Source organism: Lagopus muta, chromosome 8, assembly GCF_023343835.1.
Source record: "Lagopus muta isolate bLagMut1 chromosome 8, bLagMut1 primary, whole genome shotgun sequence".
In the NCBI taxonomy this organism is placed as follows: domain Eukaryota; kingdom Metazoa; phylum Chordata; class Aves; order Galliformes; family Phasianidae; genus Lagopus; species Lagopus muta.
Genome location: NC_064440.1, coordinates 6,471,325 through 6,487,780, shown reverse-complemented (window position 1 = coordinate 6,487,780; position 16,456 = coordinate 6,471,325). Strand labels below are relative to the sequence as shown.

The window sequence follows — 16,456 nt, the reverse complement described above, 5'->3', positions numbered from 1 at the left end:
CAACATAATCAGTATACCTTTTTCTAACATTCTGCTCTTTAACAACAAGTAACGTAAAGCTCAGAATTCATATTTGGGAATTTTCATCACTTCTGGAAGGTCCACAGTTTGAAGAATAACATTAGTATTTTTTTTGTATGTTTTTTTTAACGTTTTTATTGAAGGCTGAAATTCGTATCAACTTTGATCCTCTCTACAAAATGATGTCGAGGCATGAGGAATTCAGATGGATGACGTTACGTATCCGACGAATGGCTGATACCTGGATCGAAGCAATTAAATCACTTGCAGAAAAACAAAATTTGGAGAATAGAAAACGAAAGAAGGTAAGTTAAAACATTTTTCACTCCTGACACTTGCAATCATTTAGCCTGCTTTTAAGCTACTTTTCCAAAAGCAACTTTGGTGTAGAAGGATCAAATATGTCTAAGAGGTTTGTGTCGGTCCCTTTTCAAAGGGTATTTTATTTTTTTTAATTATTTTTCCATTGGTGGTTTACACATAGTTTTATAAACATTTAGTAAGGTAGCCGTTGAAAAAATTTTCTCATCTCTTTAATCTTAACTTGAAGAAAAACTATATGGAAGGTTCCAAAGAGAGGAACTGTGAATTTAACAGAAACTGATTACACAGGAATGTTTTAGATACCTGTAGAAAACAACAGTTGTGCAGCATTTTAAATGGCATCTTTGTTTTGGATTGGAGGAGACTTTGAGTTGATCACAACTTTTGACTGGATCTGTTTTGACCTCTAGTGAGTCCAGGTTAAAGTCTGTAATACTCTTGAAATCAACGTTTCTATTTTGTTTTCATTTTTAAGTTTTATTTCTTATTTACCTCAACTAGTTAAAATAAAGCCAACAGTTATAAACACAATAATTTCCCTTCCTGCCCTATGCTGACTGGAGCCAACCCTGAGAGGCAGTCATGATCCTACCACAGGTTGGCTCCTTGCTTGAGGTTCACAGTTCCTGCGTGAGATATAGACTCCGTGTTGTGGTTCTCAGGTTTGTCACATGCCACAGTCCTTGAGAAGGCTCACCCTCTGTCAATGCATTGCTCATTTCAAGCAGCAATCCAGCCTGCTTAGTAAAGAAATATAGCATCTCAGAATGCATAAAAAGAAACAGAAGCAGTACTGTCTTGTTCAGGCAGCTTTGATGGGGTATTCTAGTGCTTATTCTATGCTTTTAAAAGCTCTTTAAGGTTGCTCTGCAAAACACATGATGACTTCATGTTAATTTGACCAATTCTGGATTGGAGCAAAATGTTTTTATGAATGTTACATTAAAGAGTGAAGGAGAAGTGTTTTGATGTCAGGGGGCTTTGTGCTTCGCACTATATGTACCAACACTCAAATAACAGTCCAGAGACACAGTGAAGTGTTGAAGTGTTTGGAACTGAGCTGAGCTTACTTAGAAAGTTAAGCACAAATTTCAAGGAGCTGCAGAGAAAACTCTCCTCCAGTGTCACTCTTGTGGAGTCTTTCCTAGCTTTTAATGGCTTGCTCACAACAACATGAACTGAACTGTCTTATTGCATAAGTGTATCAGAATACAAATAATTTTGTGAATAATATCAAATTTGGCGTTTTGTTACTGATCTGTTGGCACATAATAATGCAAGTAATATGGTAACATTCTTACAGTTACTAAAGATAAATTACAAATTAAATTATTTACAAGGCCTCTGATTAAGGTGGAGGTGTTGGATTGCTGTTGTTGATCGTTGGGTTTTGTTTTGGCTTTGTGTTTCTTTTTGTTTCTTTTTTTCTGTCTGTAGATGGTTGGAATTAAAGAAAAAGTGCTGTGAAGTATGTTATCTGCATGTTTAATGTCATTAAGGAACGTACAACTTTTCTTTCCAGATTCTTGTTCACCTTGGGCTTTTGACAAAAGAGTCCGGATTCAAGATTGCTGAGAATGCGTTTAGTGGTGGCCCGCTTGGTGAATTAGTCCAATGGAGTGATTTAATTACATCTCTCTACTTACTGGGCCATGATATCAGGATTTCAGCTTCACTAGCAGAGCTCAAGGAGTAAGGAGATTACTTTCAATTTTGAAATGGGAATACAAAGGGGAAAAAAAAGGGAAATTGTAAACACTTGAAGCTTCTATTAGCAGAGCATATAATTTCTTGAAGGATAAAATGAAAGTGATAATTCACTAAACAGACAAGATTGTTTTCATGAGTTAAATATATGTGCTATGAAAAAGATAATGTGTTTTCATTGTAGCTTCACGCTCCTGAGACTTCATAAGTGAATGTTGTAAAACTTAAACTAAGCAGCTTATTCTTTAACATCCCAGGTGCTTTAACCAGCTGCAGTAAGAAGTTTTAACCTAATTCTATGTCCTCTTCTTCAGTTTATACTATTATTCAATCAGTATCTGATTTTTAAAATACAGGTTTTAATACTTTAAAATATTTTTTATAGTTAATTGCTTATGTTAGGTCAAATTGCTGCCTCACTTATCTTTCTTTTGCTGTGCATTAGACAGACAGCATTAAGCATAATTAATCTATTTTAAGCTTGAGAACGTACACCTTTTCTGTGGCTTTTCAGTTTTTTATAATAAACATAACAGCATCATTTTTAGCTCTTACACCATAGAGCTGTCAATGGAAGTCTGAAATTATTTTCCATCACTTTCAAAACACACAATTTTTAAACATTCTGACCATATTATTTTATTTTTTTTTAAAGTAAAGAGTCTTTTAGCAAAAATTAGCAACTTACTGATGTATAAACAGCTCTTCAGTGAATGTTGAGGATCTTGGGTACTTAAATATAGTTACATAGCTAATGTTTTGTAAAGGAAAAGACTGGCTTTTTTGGAAAGATGAATTATCTGTGTAAATAATAAAATAGCATGAAATCAAGGTAGTTCTGAAAGTAATACTTTTCCGTGTTCCTTCTCTTTTTGTTTAGAATTATGAAGAAGGTTGTAGGTAACAGATCTGGCTGCCCTACCCAGGGAGATAAAGTTGTAGAACTCATCTACATTGATATAGTGGGACTCACTCAGTTTAAGAAAACACTTGGACCGTCATGGGTGCATTACCAGTAAGTATCATAGTTAGTTGACCTCTTAACTGCTTTGTTAAAGAGCTGCTATTGAATAACATATCAAAATACTGATGTGAGTACATTTACATGAATTGGAAACTATTTAAAAGTAAAAATGTAGTTCTCTGTTGCCCTTCACTCTTTGGAATAAAGGAGCTGTTACTTCTTTGCATACCCTCTTTACCACTTCTCCCAACCAAGTCTGGAATACTTGTAGTAGACTGAAACATTTTTCATCTCTGTGCATTATATCATGTTCTAGAGCAATCATCTTTTCTTACCCTCTCTTCTTTATACCAACACCCTCAACTTTTGTCCCGTAATGACTGAAAGATGATTGAATTTTGTTGTTGGTTGGCTAACCCAAGCATGTTTTCCTTGTCAGTGTTTGTAACTATACTGGATTGATGATTGCGAAGATTTATCTATTCAGAATTTATTGCTCAATCACAGTTTAGTATTTCTGTCTCATCCCCAAAAATGTTGAGGAGAGAATTGTCTTCAGGGGTAGATTTAAGGAATAAACCTTCTAGTAACAGTACTTACTGATGTTTCCATAATCTAATAGCATTAGGAACGGAAGATGGTGGTCATAAGAAATTACTTAGTATGGTCTTATTGTCTGCAGTTACAGAACCACATTTACTTCTGTGAGTAACTTGAAATCAGTAAGCTTCACTCGTGTTGCTCTGATATTATGTCAGCATGAAATAAAACCAACTCTAAATTACTGACTTTAAAGTTTCAATTCCTAGTTGAATTAGCTGTTTTTATGATCCATAAAGTCCAGTAAATCCTACTTGATAAATGCTACTGAAAGGTGTTCTCCTGAAGGAAGAATTGTTTTCTTTCTGCCTCAGGATTTGCTAGAGCCTTGTGTCTTTTCAGCATAATTTTAAAGGAGAGTACTGTGATCAACACTGCAGATTAGATTACTCCTAATCTCTTTTTTGAAGCGGAGCAGTAAATGGATATTCTGGTTTTTAGGAGTCTGCTAATAAAGCTAATCTCATTTTCCACTGAGCTACGGTTGGTTGTCTGTCTGCAAGATGTAATTGTCACTAAATGGTAATATTACAGTGTTGTGGTCAGGATAGAAAACCATGTGTATAAATTGAAGAAGTTTCTTCTATTTTTTTTTTTTTAATTTCCTATATGGCATATTCTGTAGCAAAGATATGAAGATATGCCATGATGTTGAGATTATCACCTTAGCTCTTCAGTTTTCGTTGTTTGTTTCATGAATCATTAAATCTTTAGCAGTCAGTCTGTTTTTCATTGATTCCCAATATGTGGTAATGACTGAGTGCTCTGTTTAAGCAGAGTAGAATTAAATTTAATTGTAAATAAATATCTTAGGTAGTATGTGAGTTTTTCATATGGTTTTGAAGATGCAAATTAAATCACTTAATTGCTCTTCTGCAGCACTGAGTATCAGAGGATTGAATAGGAGCTCATCTAGTTTACACTGTTGCTGAAAAACAGATCACCTGTATTTATCCTCCTTAAGTGATTTTTTTTGCCAAAAATACCACAGCCATTCTTTCATTCAGTTATACTTAAGTGTCTTTCTTGACCTGATTTGTTGCAAACTTCTTGTTCCTGCTTATTCCCCCATAGTTCTGGAGACTAAATTATTTCCTAGAGACTACCAGAATTGATTAGAGCAGATGAATTAATTCAGTTTCACGCAAGCTATCTCCTTTTTAAGAATCCTATTGCAAACTTTTTTTTTTTTTTCCAGCATTGTAAGTTACCTCAAAGTTTGTAATAATAATAATATTTTTTAAGTTGAGGGAGTAAGTCTGGTATAAAAGACCTTATTTACATGTTTGTGTTAAGTTCACTCCAGTAAAGTAAATGTTATCATACATGTAGCTGTCTTAAAGCCCTTGTTCTTTACATACTTTGTTTCTTCACTTATTAGTATGTAACGATACCAGAAACTGTTCCCTTATCTTGAAAGAAATGTTCTGCTTCATGCCAGAAGATCTGTTTTTCAGCAGACCTGCTGGTCAGCTCAGTCTGTTTCATGCAAACCATACTCAACTATAAGTGAATGAAAGTTTGTTATTCACTTCTGGTTGAAATAGAGTGGAAGAATAAACTTCTGCCTACAGTCCTTTCATGGAAGTACTATATGTAATCTTTGTGAGGGCTTGAGCCCTGAAGAAGGTTTTGGCAATCTGAAATCAGGTTCTTAGAACTACTAGCTCAGAAGAATGACCTGCTCTGAGAGGTGTTTCTGAGCTTCTGAGCAACTGAAATACTGCTTTGTGCTTTTGAGGTCTGTAGCACCAACACCTCTCTAACACGAAGTACGTGTTCTATTTGTGGTATAATTGTGCTGTAAGTAGCATGAATATATCAAAAGCAATCTCATTTTTTGAGTGTGCACTATGTTCAAGCAGAAGAATGCCTAGATATGGCAATGTTTTTCAATTTTCAAGTCTGGACATTTAAATGCAGTTTATGTGCAAGGAAGTAGCATAAAAATTAGTATCTTATTATAGTTTGAGTAGTGCAGCTCATTGCTTTTCTGTTTTTTTTTTTTTTTTTTTTAATAAATCCAAAATGTGTTTACATCAGTGACAGAAGAAAGATGTTAATGTCTATTTCTGTTTGCTATCTACCTATCCTCTGTTTAGAACTCATCTATGGTTTGTAGAAGTCTTTTGTAGATAAGAAGAGTGCTTTCTGGCACAGTCATTGTAAAATACTCGGTGTGTCAAAAGACAATGCTCTGCTTTCTGATAGTGATGTACCCCTTGCTTTCCAGTTTTTAGGTGTGAGAGAAATGTCATACTATAAAATACACTAGTTCTCAGTATTTCCAGCATTATCTTTGTGAAATCTAAAAAATAGTTCAGCTTAGTATTTGTAAAGAGGAGACGTGTGACAGCTTGGTTTTTAATCTGCTGTGAGTCAACCAATCGCGCCCCTGAATAGCTTAATCAGTCTGACACCAATCATTTTCACTGTGATCTTTCTCGTCTTTCAGATTTTCTTCACACTCTAACACTGTAAACACAGATTTTGTTTTCTCTGCTTCCTTGTTGAGCTTATTATCCATTGCACTGCAGTTCTCACACTATTACTTGAGAATCCCTGTTTGTCTTGGACATAGTTACACTTCATCACTATATATTAGTGCTCATATATCTTACATCCGAATATAAGAGAAAGGGAGGAAACAAAGCACTTTGAGTTGATGGCTTGCAATGCCTTGCTCCTTACATGTATGATTAGACAAACTCCAATAGTATTGCAGTTTTTCATTAGCTCTCACTCACTATCTTTTTTCTCTGCACTCGTGTACCTGTCCATTTGCTGTACATTCGGTAAGAATTCTGTTTCAAGGCTTGCCAAGACATAAGAGGGCTTTTATTACTCAGTGAGTCATCACTGCAGAAGTTTTTTTTTGTTGTTCTTCTGGAGTATTTTGTGTAATGCAGAGATAAATGCTACCATTGTAAAATATTTTCATTGAGAACAGTTGACATAAAACACTGCAAAGAAACTGATCTGCCAGCTTTGTTGCTTGGTGAATTGTTGTATATTTTGACTTGCTTTTTGCTTGAAAGATCTCCGTGAAGATTTAAAAACAAACAAAGTAAGTTGGCCCCATTTGTACTCTTGTATGCAACAGTGTCATTCCATATGGCAGTGTATAAGTTGCTGTCACATTGGGGTATTTTCTCTTTATATGGGCTTAGGACATATATAAGTTGTATGTTGAACACTTGGAAATGCAGCTACTTTACTAGTGACTTTTACTGCTCTGGTTTGCACCATACAAGAGCCTAGTGACATAATGTGCTGTAGTGAGTGTTCATATCTTTATATCGTAATGCAGCGTGCCACATAATGCTACACAGCCTGTATAACTCTATCTGACAGATTTTGTTACTGGAAAGCTGAAGAATGGGAGAGTCAGCACTGTAATAGAATTCATTTCAGTGGTCCTAATGGTCAGAATAACTGCTGCAAATAAAGTTCATGTCTAAACATTATCAAAGGTTTACCAGACTGCATTTTCAAGACGTAACTTCTTGAATCTGAAGTTTCCACACCATTTTCTTCATATTAAGATTATTTTTTTGCCTGGCTTTCATGTCCCGTGGATTCTTTTTTCTTTTTAAATAAAGCAAGTTGTAATTGGATTAATTTTTGTTCAAGGAATTAATAGGGCTGTTGGCAAAGAACTGAGTGTAAATCTCTCATCTAGACTTCTAGTAATCCAATGCCAAGATTTCTTTCAGTTGTAAACTAGCTGTTGAAGACTTCTGACTTTTGTATTACTTCTTTAGAAGTCTCAGGCCATTCGCTTATAAAACTTTTTGTCACACTGAAAGTCTTCAGCAAATTAGGCAGTCTTCAGTGCTTCCCTGGTAGGTTTAATTGACCCAGAAGTCAGAATCTGGAGACTAAATACAATTGTCTAAAGACAAAGTACTAGTCTAATCTTGACACATGGCCCTTGGCACTGGTTTTGTACTAGTGCATTAGAGCATTAGAAAATAGATGAAGAATCCTCTCTTCTTCTGCCTAAATTCAACTTCAGAGCCTAGGATTGTAGGTGACCATAGTCACATTCCCATAAGCTCTACTTAGATGTTCAAGCGTGACTTTATTTTGTTAGAACTAAAAAAAACAAACCCAAAACAAGCTCCAGGGTTGTTATTTGAATGTCTGAAATATCCTTGAACTTGCTGATTGTAATGTCTTTGTGAATGTACCAGAAATGTTTGAAATTGAAATGTACATTCGGTTTATAAATTATTCTCAGTTGCAAATACAAACAAAACACCTCTTAATTATAACTGTGTGTGTATATGCACACATGTTTATATATATATATGTGCACGTGTACCTACAGAAAGTCTTTTTTTGTTGTTGTAGGTGTATGCTAAGAGTTCTGGATTCCTTTGGAACTGAACCAGAATTTAACCATGCCCATTATGCTCAGTCTAAAGGGCACAAAACACCATGGGGAAAGTGGAACCTTAATCCCCAGCAGTTCTATACAATGTTCCGTAAGTATCCCTGGCTTTGTGAAGAGTTTGGAGCTTAATAATGAAATGCTATCATTGAGGTGGATGTTTGAATTATTGAAGACAATTCTGTGGTTTAATATAACGCAGATAAAAGGCAGAATCATAAGCATAAATTTTCTGCCCTACTTTCACACACAGGAAAAAAATACATCAATATGAATAAAGATTGGGAACTCCCTGCTCAGGCTACCTGTGGAAAGTGGTGGCTGGCTTTTTCTTCTGTGAATTACTTTTGCATTGTTATAGGCTGTACTGCTGATGCAGCTTTGAGGAGAAAATGGCAGAAATACAACTGAGCAGCACAATTCCTTATGAATTCTATACAAATTTTATCAGATCAAATGATTACCTGACCTACTCTATCACAAGACTTGACTTAACAGTACTCGGTTCTAGGCTCAAAAGATCATTCTTTTGCATGCCGTAGTAGCAATTTAAGTTTGTTCTCTCTGAAAGGTGCAGAAAGATTCACCACTGCCGGCTAGCTTGAGGGTATGTGAAGCTTAGGAAAGAGGAAAGTGTGTGCTGTTACGTGCTGGAGTTCTCAGCCCAAGTCTAAAAAGAAGCCCTGGGTAGAGATCAGCCTGACTTCCAAAGTTTGGTGATGGTCCCTGAGGCTATGGCCAAGGCACGTCCTGTTCTTTCTAATTAGATGGCTTAGTCACATCTTTTAAACTTTTCTGCTCTTCGTAGCAGAAGTGTACACACTGCTGTCTATCTGGCATGCTTTAGAATTTAGCTGTCTTGTTAAATTCTTTGAAGAGGCGTTCCAACTGAAAAAGGCGTTGTAGGGAAATGTGGCTTGGGAGTGGTTGCAGAATTAGTGACTGGACGTTAATGAGCAGAACTTGTTCCATATCCACACGATTTGCTAATATTATTGGTCTATATCATACATGGAAAAGGAGCCAAAGGCTCAAGTGTGTGTATTTGAGTAGTTCAACTATTAGGAACTTTGACTGTGAGATCCTGCTCAAGAGAACACCAAGGGTGATGGTGTGGTTGAGGAAAGCATTTGCGTGAATACTTGTGGTACAGCTGTGTGCACTTCCTCAGACCCACTCCAAGAAATGCAGAAGTACAGCTCCCTAGGGAAGAGCTCTGTTACGTAAGGCAACTTAGACTACTGTTATATTCTGTTCTTTGAAACAGATCACTTCATAATCAGTTTTTCTGAAGAGTATGACTGTATTGAAATTTCAGTAAGCATTTCTGGGTTTTAATGCTGGAAACAAGCGCTATTTTTCCTTTGTAGAAAACATGGCAAAGAGATTGCAAGCAAATGCTTTCTGAAGCATGAGTGATTGCAGTATTATAGATTGGTCAAGGATTTAGAGCTTTTTTTTTTTTAAATAGGAGCCAAAAAGTAATGTTTTGCAATATTTAAAGTTTATTTTTGTATTTTGTTCTCTGATGCAGAGATAGCAGCATCATTATTGGGCTGTGATTGAAAGTGCATACATATCATGCATCAGTAAAGATTTTATGCCAGATTGGAACCCTGGTTGCCTTTCCAAGATTCCCAGACTCCTATTCTGTTTTGAGAACTCTGATTATAAGGGCAGAAAATTATTAGTGAGCAACAAGCAAGCTGTATTCAAATCTTTGGTGTATTACCATGCTTGACTGTTCACTGAGCTCTCCAGAAACATGAGGGTGTTTTTTTTCCCAGTCTTATGTTTTCTATTTAAATTTTATTATGCAAAGTAACCCCATTAGTATAGTAATTAGTATAGTAATACTGCATGATCTTGTTTAAAAATCCATCTGCATGCTTCCTGTGAACGATATTTAAGGCACTGAAACCAGTTCTAAGTGCTAACTTCAACAGAGGTTTTTTTTTTTTGAGTGTGTTCTGCCTTGCCTCTCCTTTGAATGCGGTCTCCTATCCAAAAATATGAAAGGACAGAAAAAAGCTCCTTTTCAGGCATATTTGCCACATGCCATTTACTTTGCTAAATGCTAAAAAGTCCTTGGGCCTAAGTGAGTGCCTAGTTGTTGCTGAGGCATTTTTTTGTAGAAAAAGAGTAATTGTCATGTGAAAAACTAAATATAACAGAGGGAATTGTACACTGTGTATGGTTTCTCTGTTCTGTTGTGTTACCCCACTGGCTGATTTTCAGCAATCAAAAAGTAAAACTTCATACTGGCAATAGAATTTGTTTGTAGAACTTTGTCTATGAGTTTAACATTGCATATGTCACACCTGTCTGGAAGCTGTCTTTTTCTTCTTTTTCTTCTTTTTTTTTTTTGTTTTTTTTGGTTTTGTTTTTTAAGTTGTGCAAAATGTGCTCACAAGTTGTCAACTTGAATTAATAGAAAAAGGTGGGACTTAGAGAGAACCTAGGATTTATTGCAGCTATATTTCTATGGAGGCAGGTAAGGCTGTGCCACTTTTTAAATATGTGCAAAAAACCAACGTGTTGCAGTAGTTGTTGTGCAGTACTGATGAATTCTTACCAGAAGCTTTGAACATTGTAGTTCATCCCTGCAATTGAACACCTTTTCAACAAACAAACAATCAAAAGCACCAGCAGCAACACCACCCACAAAATAGACAAAAAAAACCACTAACTTAGTTGCCATGAGTCTACAATTCTTTACCTTTATAGGAGGAAAAGTGCCTAATGCTGCTGGAGGTCACTGCTGAAAAAAAAACAATGAAAACTAAAAGTAATGTAGAAAATGAAGAGTAAATTGTATATCCTTTGCAACTAACACAAAAGTTTTGACATTTCAGTTGTCCCTTTTTTATTTTATAACATATATTTGAGTGAATTAAGCAGTGAAACTTGTATTCTGATTTGCATGGTGTGACTTTGTAGGCTAATACTTAACATAGAATGTATGTTGACTCTTTCAATATAGGTGAGCCCAAGTAATTTAATAAGGTTTATCACACTCAGCAACATACTGCTTTGTTAACAAGCTTAAATACCGTGTTCCTTCAAATCACATGATATTGTATCTTTGGGATTGTCAAGCTGGTTTCCTTCTGGTTCTCTTATTTCTAATAGTAAAATGAGGCTGAGTACACAAAAAAAAAAAGTCAGTATTGTTGGCCTTGGTCCAGCTGCAGAAATTTTATTACAGGAAATGAGCCAGAATATAGCTGCTTACTTCAGTAGACATGTGCAGAAGGACTTAAAGTTAGTAGGAGCTATTCTCAGAAATAAGGTAAGCAAATGTATCTCTCAGTGAGAATGTGAAGTAGTTTGTTGAATATTATGTTCCTTATGCCTATTTTCTTGGCAACATGAATGCTTTTATAACATTAACTAATACTTAAAGAGATTCTGAATATGCTCCATTTCTTACAGCTCACACTCCAGATAACAGCTTCCTTGGATTTGTGGTAGAGCAGCATTTGAATTCCAGTGACATTAAACACATTAATGACATCAAAAGGCAGAATCAATCTCTCGTTTATGGCAAAGTAGATAATTTCTGGAAGGTGAGTTTTCTGAAGTCATTTGCCTGAGTAAATTTATTTTGATCAATATAATAAGAAATAACTCTCAACTTAGAGGTATTCCTTTTCTATGAACCTGTTCTTTGTCTGAAAATCAGCATTTAGAGAATTGAATTGAAGATCTTGAAGTCGTGCTGATGAGGAAACTTGTATCTGTCTAGATTAAGATGGATCCATTGTTATTTATGCACACCCTACTGCTAATGGATTAATAGTTTTTTGTAAACTTAATATCACAATAATTTTGGAAGATACAGTAGCTGTTAGAAGCAATGGGAAGTTAAAGGTTCCAAGAAGCTTTGTAAGCTTCAATCATTGTCGTATACAAATGTTTCATTTAGTGATTTATTTTTATATATCTACAACCAGAAGTGTGTTGGATTTTGAACTGGTCAGGGTATTTCACTGAAGACTCTAGAAGTGTGCAACCTCATTGTATTTCTATGTAGCGTCAGATCTGCGTTTCTTTAGTGTTGTAATTACTGCAGTGTCTCCCCCACTTGCAGAGAAGTACTGTAGAATAACAACACTGAGATCTGGTCGTATTTTCACCAAGTATCATATATTGGGCTGCATAAAAAAACCTCATATTTTAAGTCTTGTCAATTGCAAATGGAACTGATAGGTACAGACTGTGCTGTACATAGGACTAAATGACTGAACAGTGAGGGCACACCTGTTTCTCACATTTTCCTTCCTTTTCTCTTGCTTGGCATGAGAATATCAGTCTTGTGCAGTTTTCTGACCCACAGAATTAACATTCAGTCTAATAACTGTTAGACAAAACAGAAACTTAAGATGAATGGGAAAATGTTGCCAGGATGTTCAGTAGAAAAAAGATAAAGCTGAACGCTTCTTAGTTCTTGTGCTGAGAAAATTATGTATATTAGCTGTGCATGTTCAGTTGTAATCCTTTGGGTTTATATATGGGTTTATTGCCCTAAGCCATGTAATCGGTGTTTTAAAAGGAAGTTTTACTTAGTATCATACAAATACTCTGACAGTTATTCTTTTTGATCTCATGCTATAGAATGACTTGCTGTGTCCCCATTTGCAGCCTGCTTTGCCTGCACAGTACTAGTGCAGAGCTAGGATCCTTACATTCAAGTCTCTTGTGGCCGTAGCTCTTGCACGTTTAGTTTCTGATCTCATTATCAGTCTCTCAGTTGCATGTAAATAGTTATCTGTGCTTTCTGACCTGATTTCTACTTTGTATCAGTAGAACAACCTGTTGAGCATTAGCTGGATTTAAGGAATGAGATGTGGTTAGTCACTAGTGGAGGGTTTCTTTTCACTGACATACATGTCTTTCTCAGTCTTCATTAATTCAGAAATATGTATTAATAGATTATCTGCCCAGAGGGGAGACTTGTGATTGTCTAGTCTGAGATTCTGTGTGACATACAGGATACTCATGAGCTGATTAAAGCAAGAACATGGCTTTTTGGAAAAGAACATCCTATAATGAGTTTTAAATAGCACACAATGGAAACCTTACTACTTCCTCTGATTAATTTCTTAATTGCCTTCTCTTTTATGACTGTGATTTATTTTTATTCTTGTACAAATTTGTAGACTATAATTTCCAGTCTTAGTAGCAGTTGTAGGCTTTACTACTGCATTGATGATATTGCTCTTATTTACCCATTATATTGGTTGAGGTAAAGGAAACCCATAGTTATCTTTTGAAAAGCCTGTGTGCATGTATTGAGCTGCTGAGAGCTCTGAGGTTTCTAAGCCTTAAGAGTTCTCACACATCTGTTTTCTCTGAACCTTTTCAATATTGTTCACATTCCTCTAGAAATGTGAATGTTAGCAAAGGGCATTTGGGCCCTTTACTAGCACCAAAACAAAAAACAAAAATTGTATGCATTATTATACGCATCCTCTTCACCATTAGGAACTTTTGTTCAGATTAATTATTGTCCAAGATCCTCACATCGTGTTTTTTTAGAAATGCTACTTTCCAACTCACTGCTCCATCTCATTTAGTATTGCCTGCCTTGTTTCTCCAAAAATGTGGGACTTAATTTTTGGCCATATTAAGCTGCTTCCTGATGGCTTGTTACACCAAGCACATCTTAACTGTAACTGTGGTCATGCCCACATTGGTACGTGGAGTGCAATCACTGAAGACAGGGTTTGAATTGGTGACCACGTGGGATGTCTTATTTGGATGGACAAAATCCAATTCTTGTCATCAGCAGTGGGCTTGAATTAATCTTGTGTCTGTGTAATTTGCTTATTTCTCATTTCCTTCATTTTCCTTGTTCAGTGCTCTTTTCATCTGCCGCCATGGTTGTACTGAACTAGACTAATCTGTTTGTCCAGCTACTTGTCTTTATACTGAATGAAGCCAACTAACAAGAAGTGTAATCTCCACTGTGTCACTGTTGGTTCTGGTCAGTCATTAGAGAAGCACAGTGTGAAGGGGAGAGTGTTCTGATTCCCAAATTGAAAGGCTTTTTTGGAGTATTAGTAGCAAATAGCTTGCTTAATTTTGGACCAAATGGATTGGAATGGAACCAGGGAGACCATATTGTCAGCTTAGAGTTCATTTTTTTTTCTTTTCCCTGGGAGAGAGACTAGAAATACTAATATTCCATCATATAACCATGGTTGCAGCTCCTTCTTTGCATCTAGCTAAGCCTGTAGAAGAAAGATCCCAATTTAGTTGTCAATTCATCTTTGCTAGAAATCCTCCTATTCCCAGCTCTGCTGCATAACCAGAGGTGATGAGGCTATTTCAGACCATCTGCTTAAACTGATAAACTAACAAGGTTATTGTAGCTAAAGAGTAGCGGATTGCTTGCAGACAGTGTTCTGTCTTGCCACATCATTCAGGGGGTTAAATTCTGATTCAAAAATGATAAGCAGTGGAAAGAGGAATATAGTGACCCCTGTTCTGTCAGCACTGATGGATACAGAGAAATGTATGAAAAATATACAGGCCTATGACCTGAGACCAGTAGCCTTAGTACCACTTTGCAGTGCGGAAACGTAGGTATGTCTTGCTGGAGGTCAAGAAGGATGTGTGCTGCAGAGACTGTGAGAAATGTCTTCTTGTTTACTTCCTTCTGATAAATATATCAGATTTAAGTGGGTTGAGGATTACAAATAGGAGGCCGTGAAGAATTTCCCTGCATTTTTAAAGATTATCCCTATATATAAGCTATCATGGGTAACACTTGCCAAGTTTTGAATGTTTGCAGACAGAGGTTAGAGTTGTTATCTGGGATTTCTAGCAATACTAAGGAATAAAGAGAGACCTCTGTCTGTCTAAGTGATGTAGAAGGAATGAATAAAATCTGAGTAAAACACATAAGCTTCCATTATCAAAATTGGGTTTAATTACACAGCATTTCAATTAAAAGGGAATGCTTGAAGCCTTTCACATCTTCTTAGCTCCTATAGGTCTATTTTTTTTGTTCTTCCTGCATTTCCCATCATACTTTTTCAATACTTGGCTCTCAATTGTAGAAAGAAGAGTCAAGATTCATTTTAAATTCTAGTTTTGCAGGGTGACATGAGAGAGGGCAGAATTTGACTTGAATGAGAAAATACTCATAAAAATGTAGCTTAACATTTGTATTGATTGCTTTAGTAAAACATTGTGTTACAGTGCATTGAAGTTGCTTTAAAAATGTTTTTATGTTGAAAGACAAATTTATGTTTGTTGCTAATGCCCCTTGACAAGGTGTGGATTCCTAAGTGTGCAATGTCTGCAGAGCAAGTTTTGAAGAATTGCAAGTGGGAGATGTTTACACTTCAGTTTTTATTGGGAAAGTACAAAACCAAGGCTATTTATACAAAGCTTTCCCTTTTATAACTCTGTGTGACATGTGTAATTTCCCCGCTGTATTCCATGTTGGATGAATTGGGAAGAATAAGATGGGGCAAAGCCAGGAAAAACTACACTTCTAGGGAATGTTTCTATTATGAGCAAAGATCAGTGTTTTGCTGCTGGCAGCATTGCATTTCACTTCCTTCTGCTTGTTTTTTTGTGCTTGAGACCTTTTCTCTCTCACCTGCTCAGTGCACTCACAAACTTACCTCGTAGTGTTTTTTTTCTCGTCCTTCAAATTTGCAGCAGCACTGTGAGCTTTTCTATCATTTAAAACTATCCTTTGCTGTTGCCTCTGGGCACCAGGAGCACTGTCCTTTATGGCACTTAGCAAGCTGAAATAAACCTGGTGTTTTAGTCAGTGATCAGCTTCACTTTTTTTCAGGTCTCTGCAGCTGCCCTATAAACTAGTCAGGTGTTACAGTACCGATTCACATCATCGTCTAGTAATGATGCTAAAAAACCAACATAACAACTTTTTCTTCCTGTGGTCTCACTTGCTAATTTCTCTTGTACCCCGTACTTTCCTGCTTCAGTGCTTATAGTGCACAAGTACTTCACATTGTTAGTTCTGGAAATTGCATTCAAAGAGCAGGAAATTCTTTGTTTATGCATTAATAAGCACTGGATAACAATGAAATTGGCAAATCTTCTAAAAATCTCACTGATAAAAATAATAATGTAATTTTTAAAAAAATTTATGGAATAAATGGAGGAAATGATCAGTGACATAGATAAGTACTGGTGTTTATTGAAGTGCTTTATTCATTCCTTATGCAAATATATATATGTATCTATATATGTGCAAACAAATACTATCTATGTACGTGCCAGTGTATGTTTTGTACAGGTATTTGAGGCGAGTGTCTAACAGGAGGTTCATAAACAGACATTCAGGGAGCACAAAAGCTCTGCAAGGTTATATAATACTTCCTTTACATATTCTCTCTCCTTCTGGATTTTTTTCATCCCCGGGAATTATCTGATTGCTTGCCTATTGATAAAGCATCCCT

The 16,456-nt window shown here is 36.0% G+C and overlaps 1 protein-coding gene across 8 annotated transcripts in view; it reads left to right on the top strand.

Moving 5' to 3' along the window:
* Positions 1–16,456, top strand: part of MGAT5 (alpha-1,6-mannosylglycoprotein 6-beta-N-acetylglucosaminyltransferase) — a 112,363-nt gene that overhangs the window by 70,944 nt on the left and 24,963 nt on the right. For all 8 annotated transcript variants that reach the window (XM_048953887.1, XM_048953890.1, XM_048953882.1 and 5 more), the window contains 5 exons: positions 165–326; positions 1,868–2,037; positions 2,933–3,067; positions 7,973–8,106; positions 11,448–11,581. In XM_048953887.1, coding sequence (XP_048809844.1) covers positions 165–326; positions 1,868–2,037; positions 2,933–3,067; positions 7,973–8,106; positions 11,448–11,581 — 735 coding nt within the window. The remainder of the gene's footprint in view (positions 1–164; positions 327–1,867; positions 2,038–2,932; positions 3,068–7,972; positions 8,107–11,447; positions 11,582–16,456) is intronic.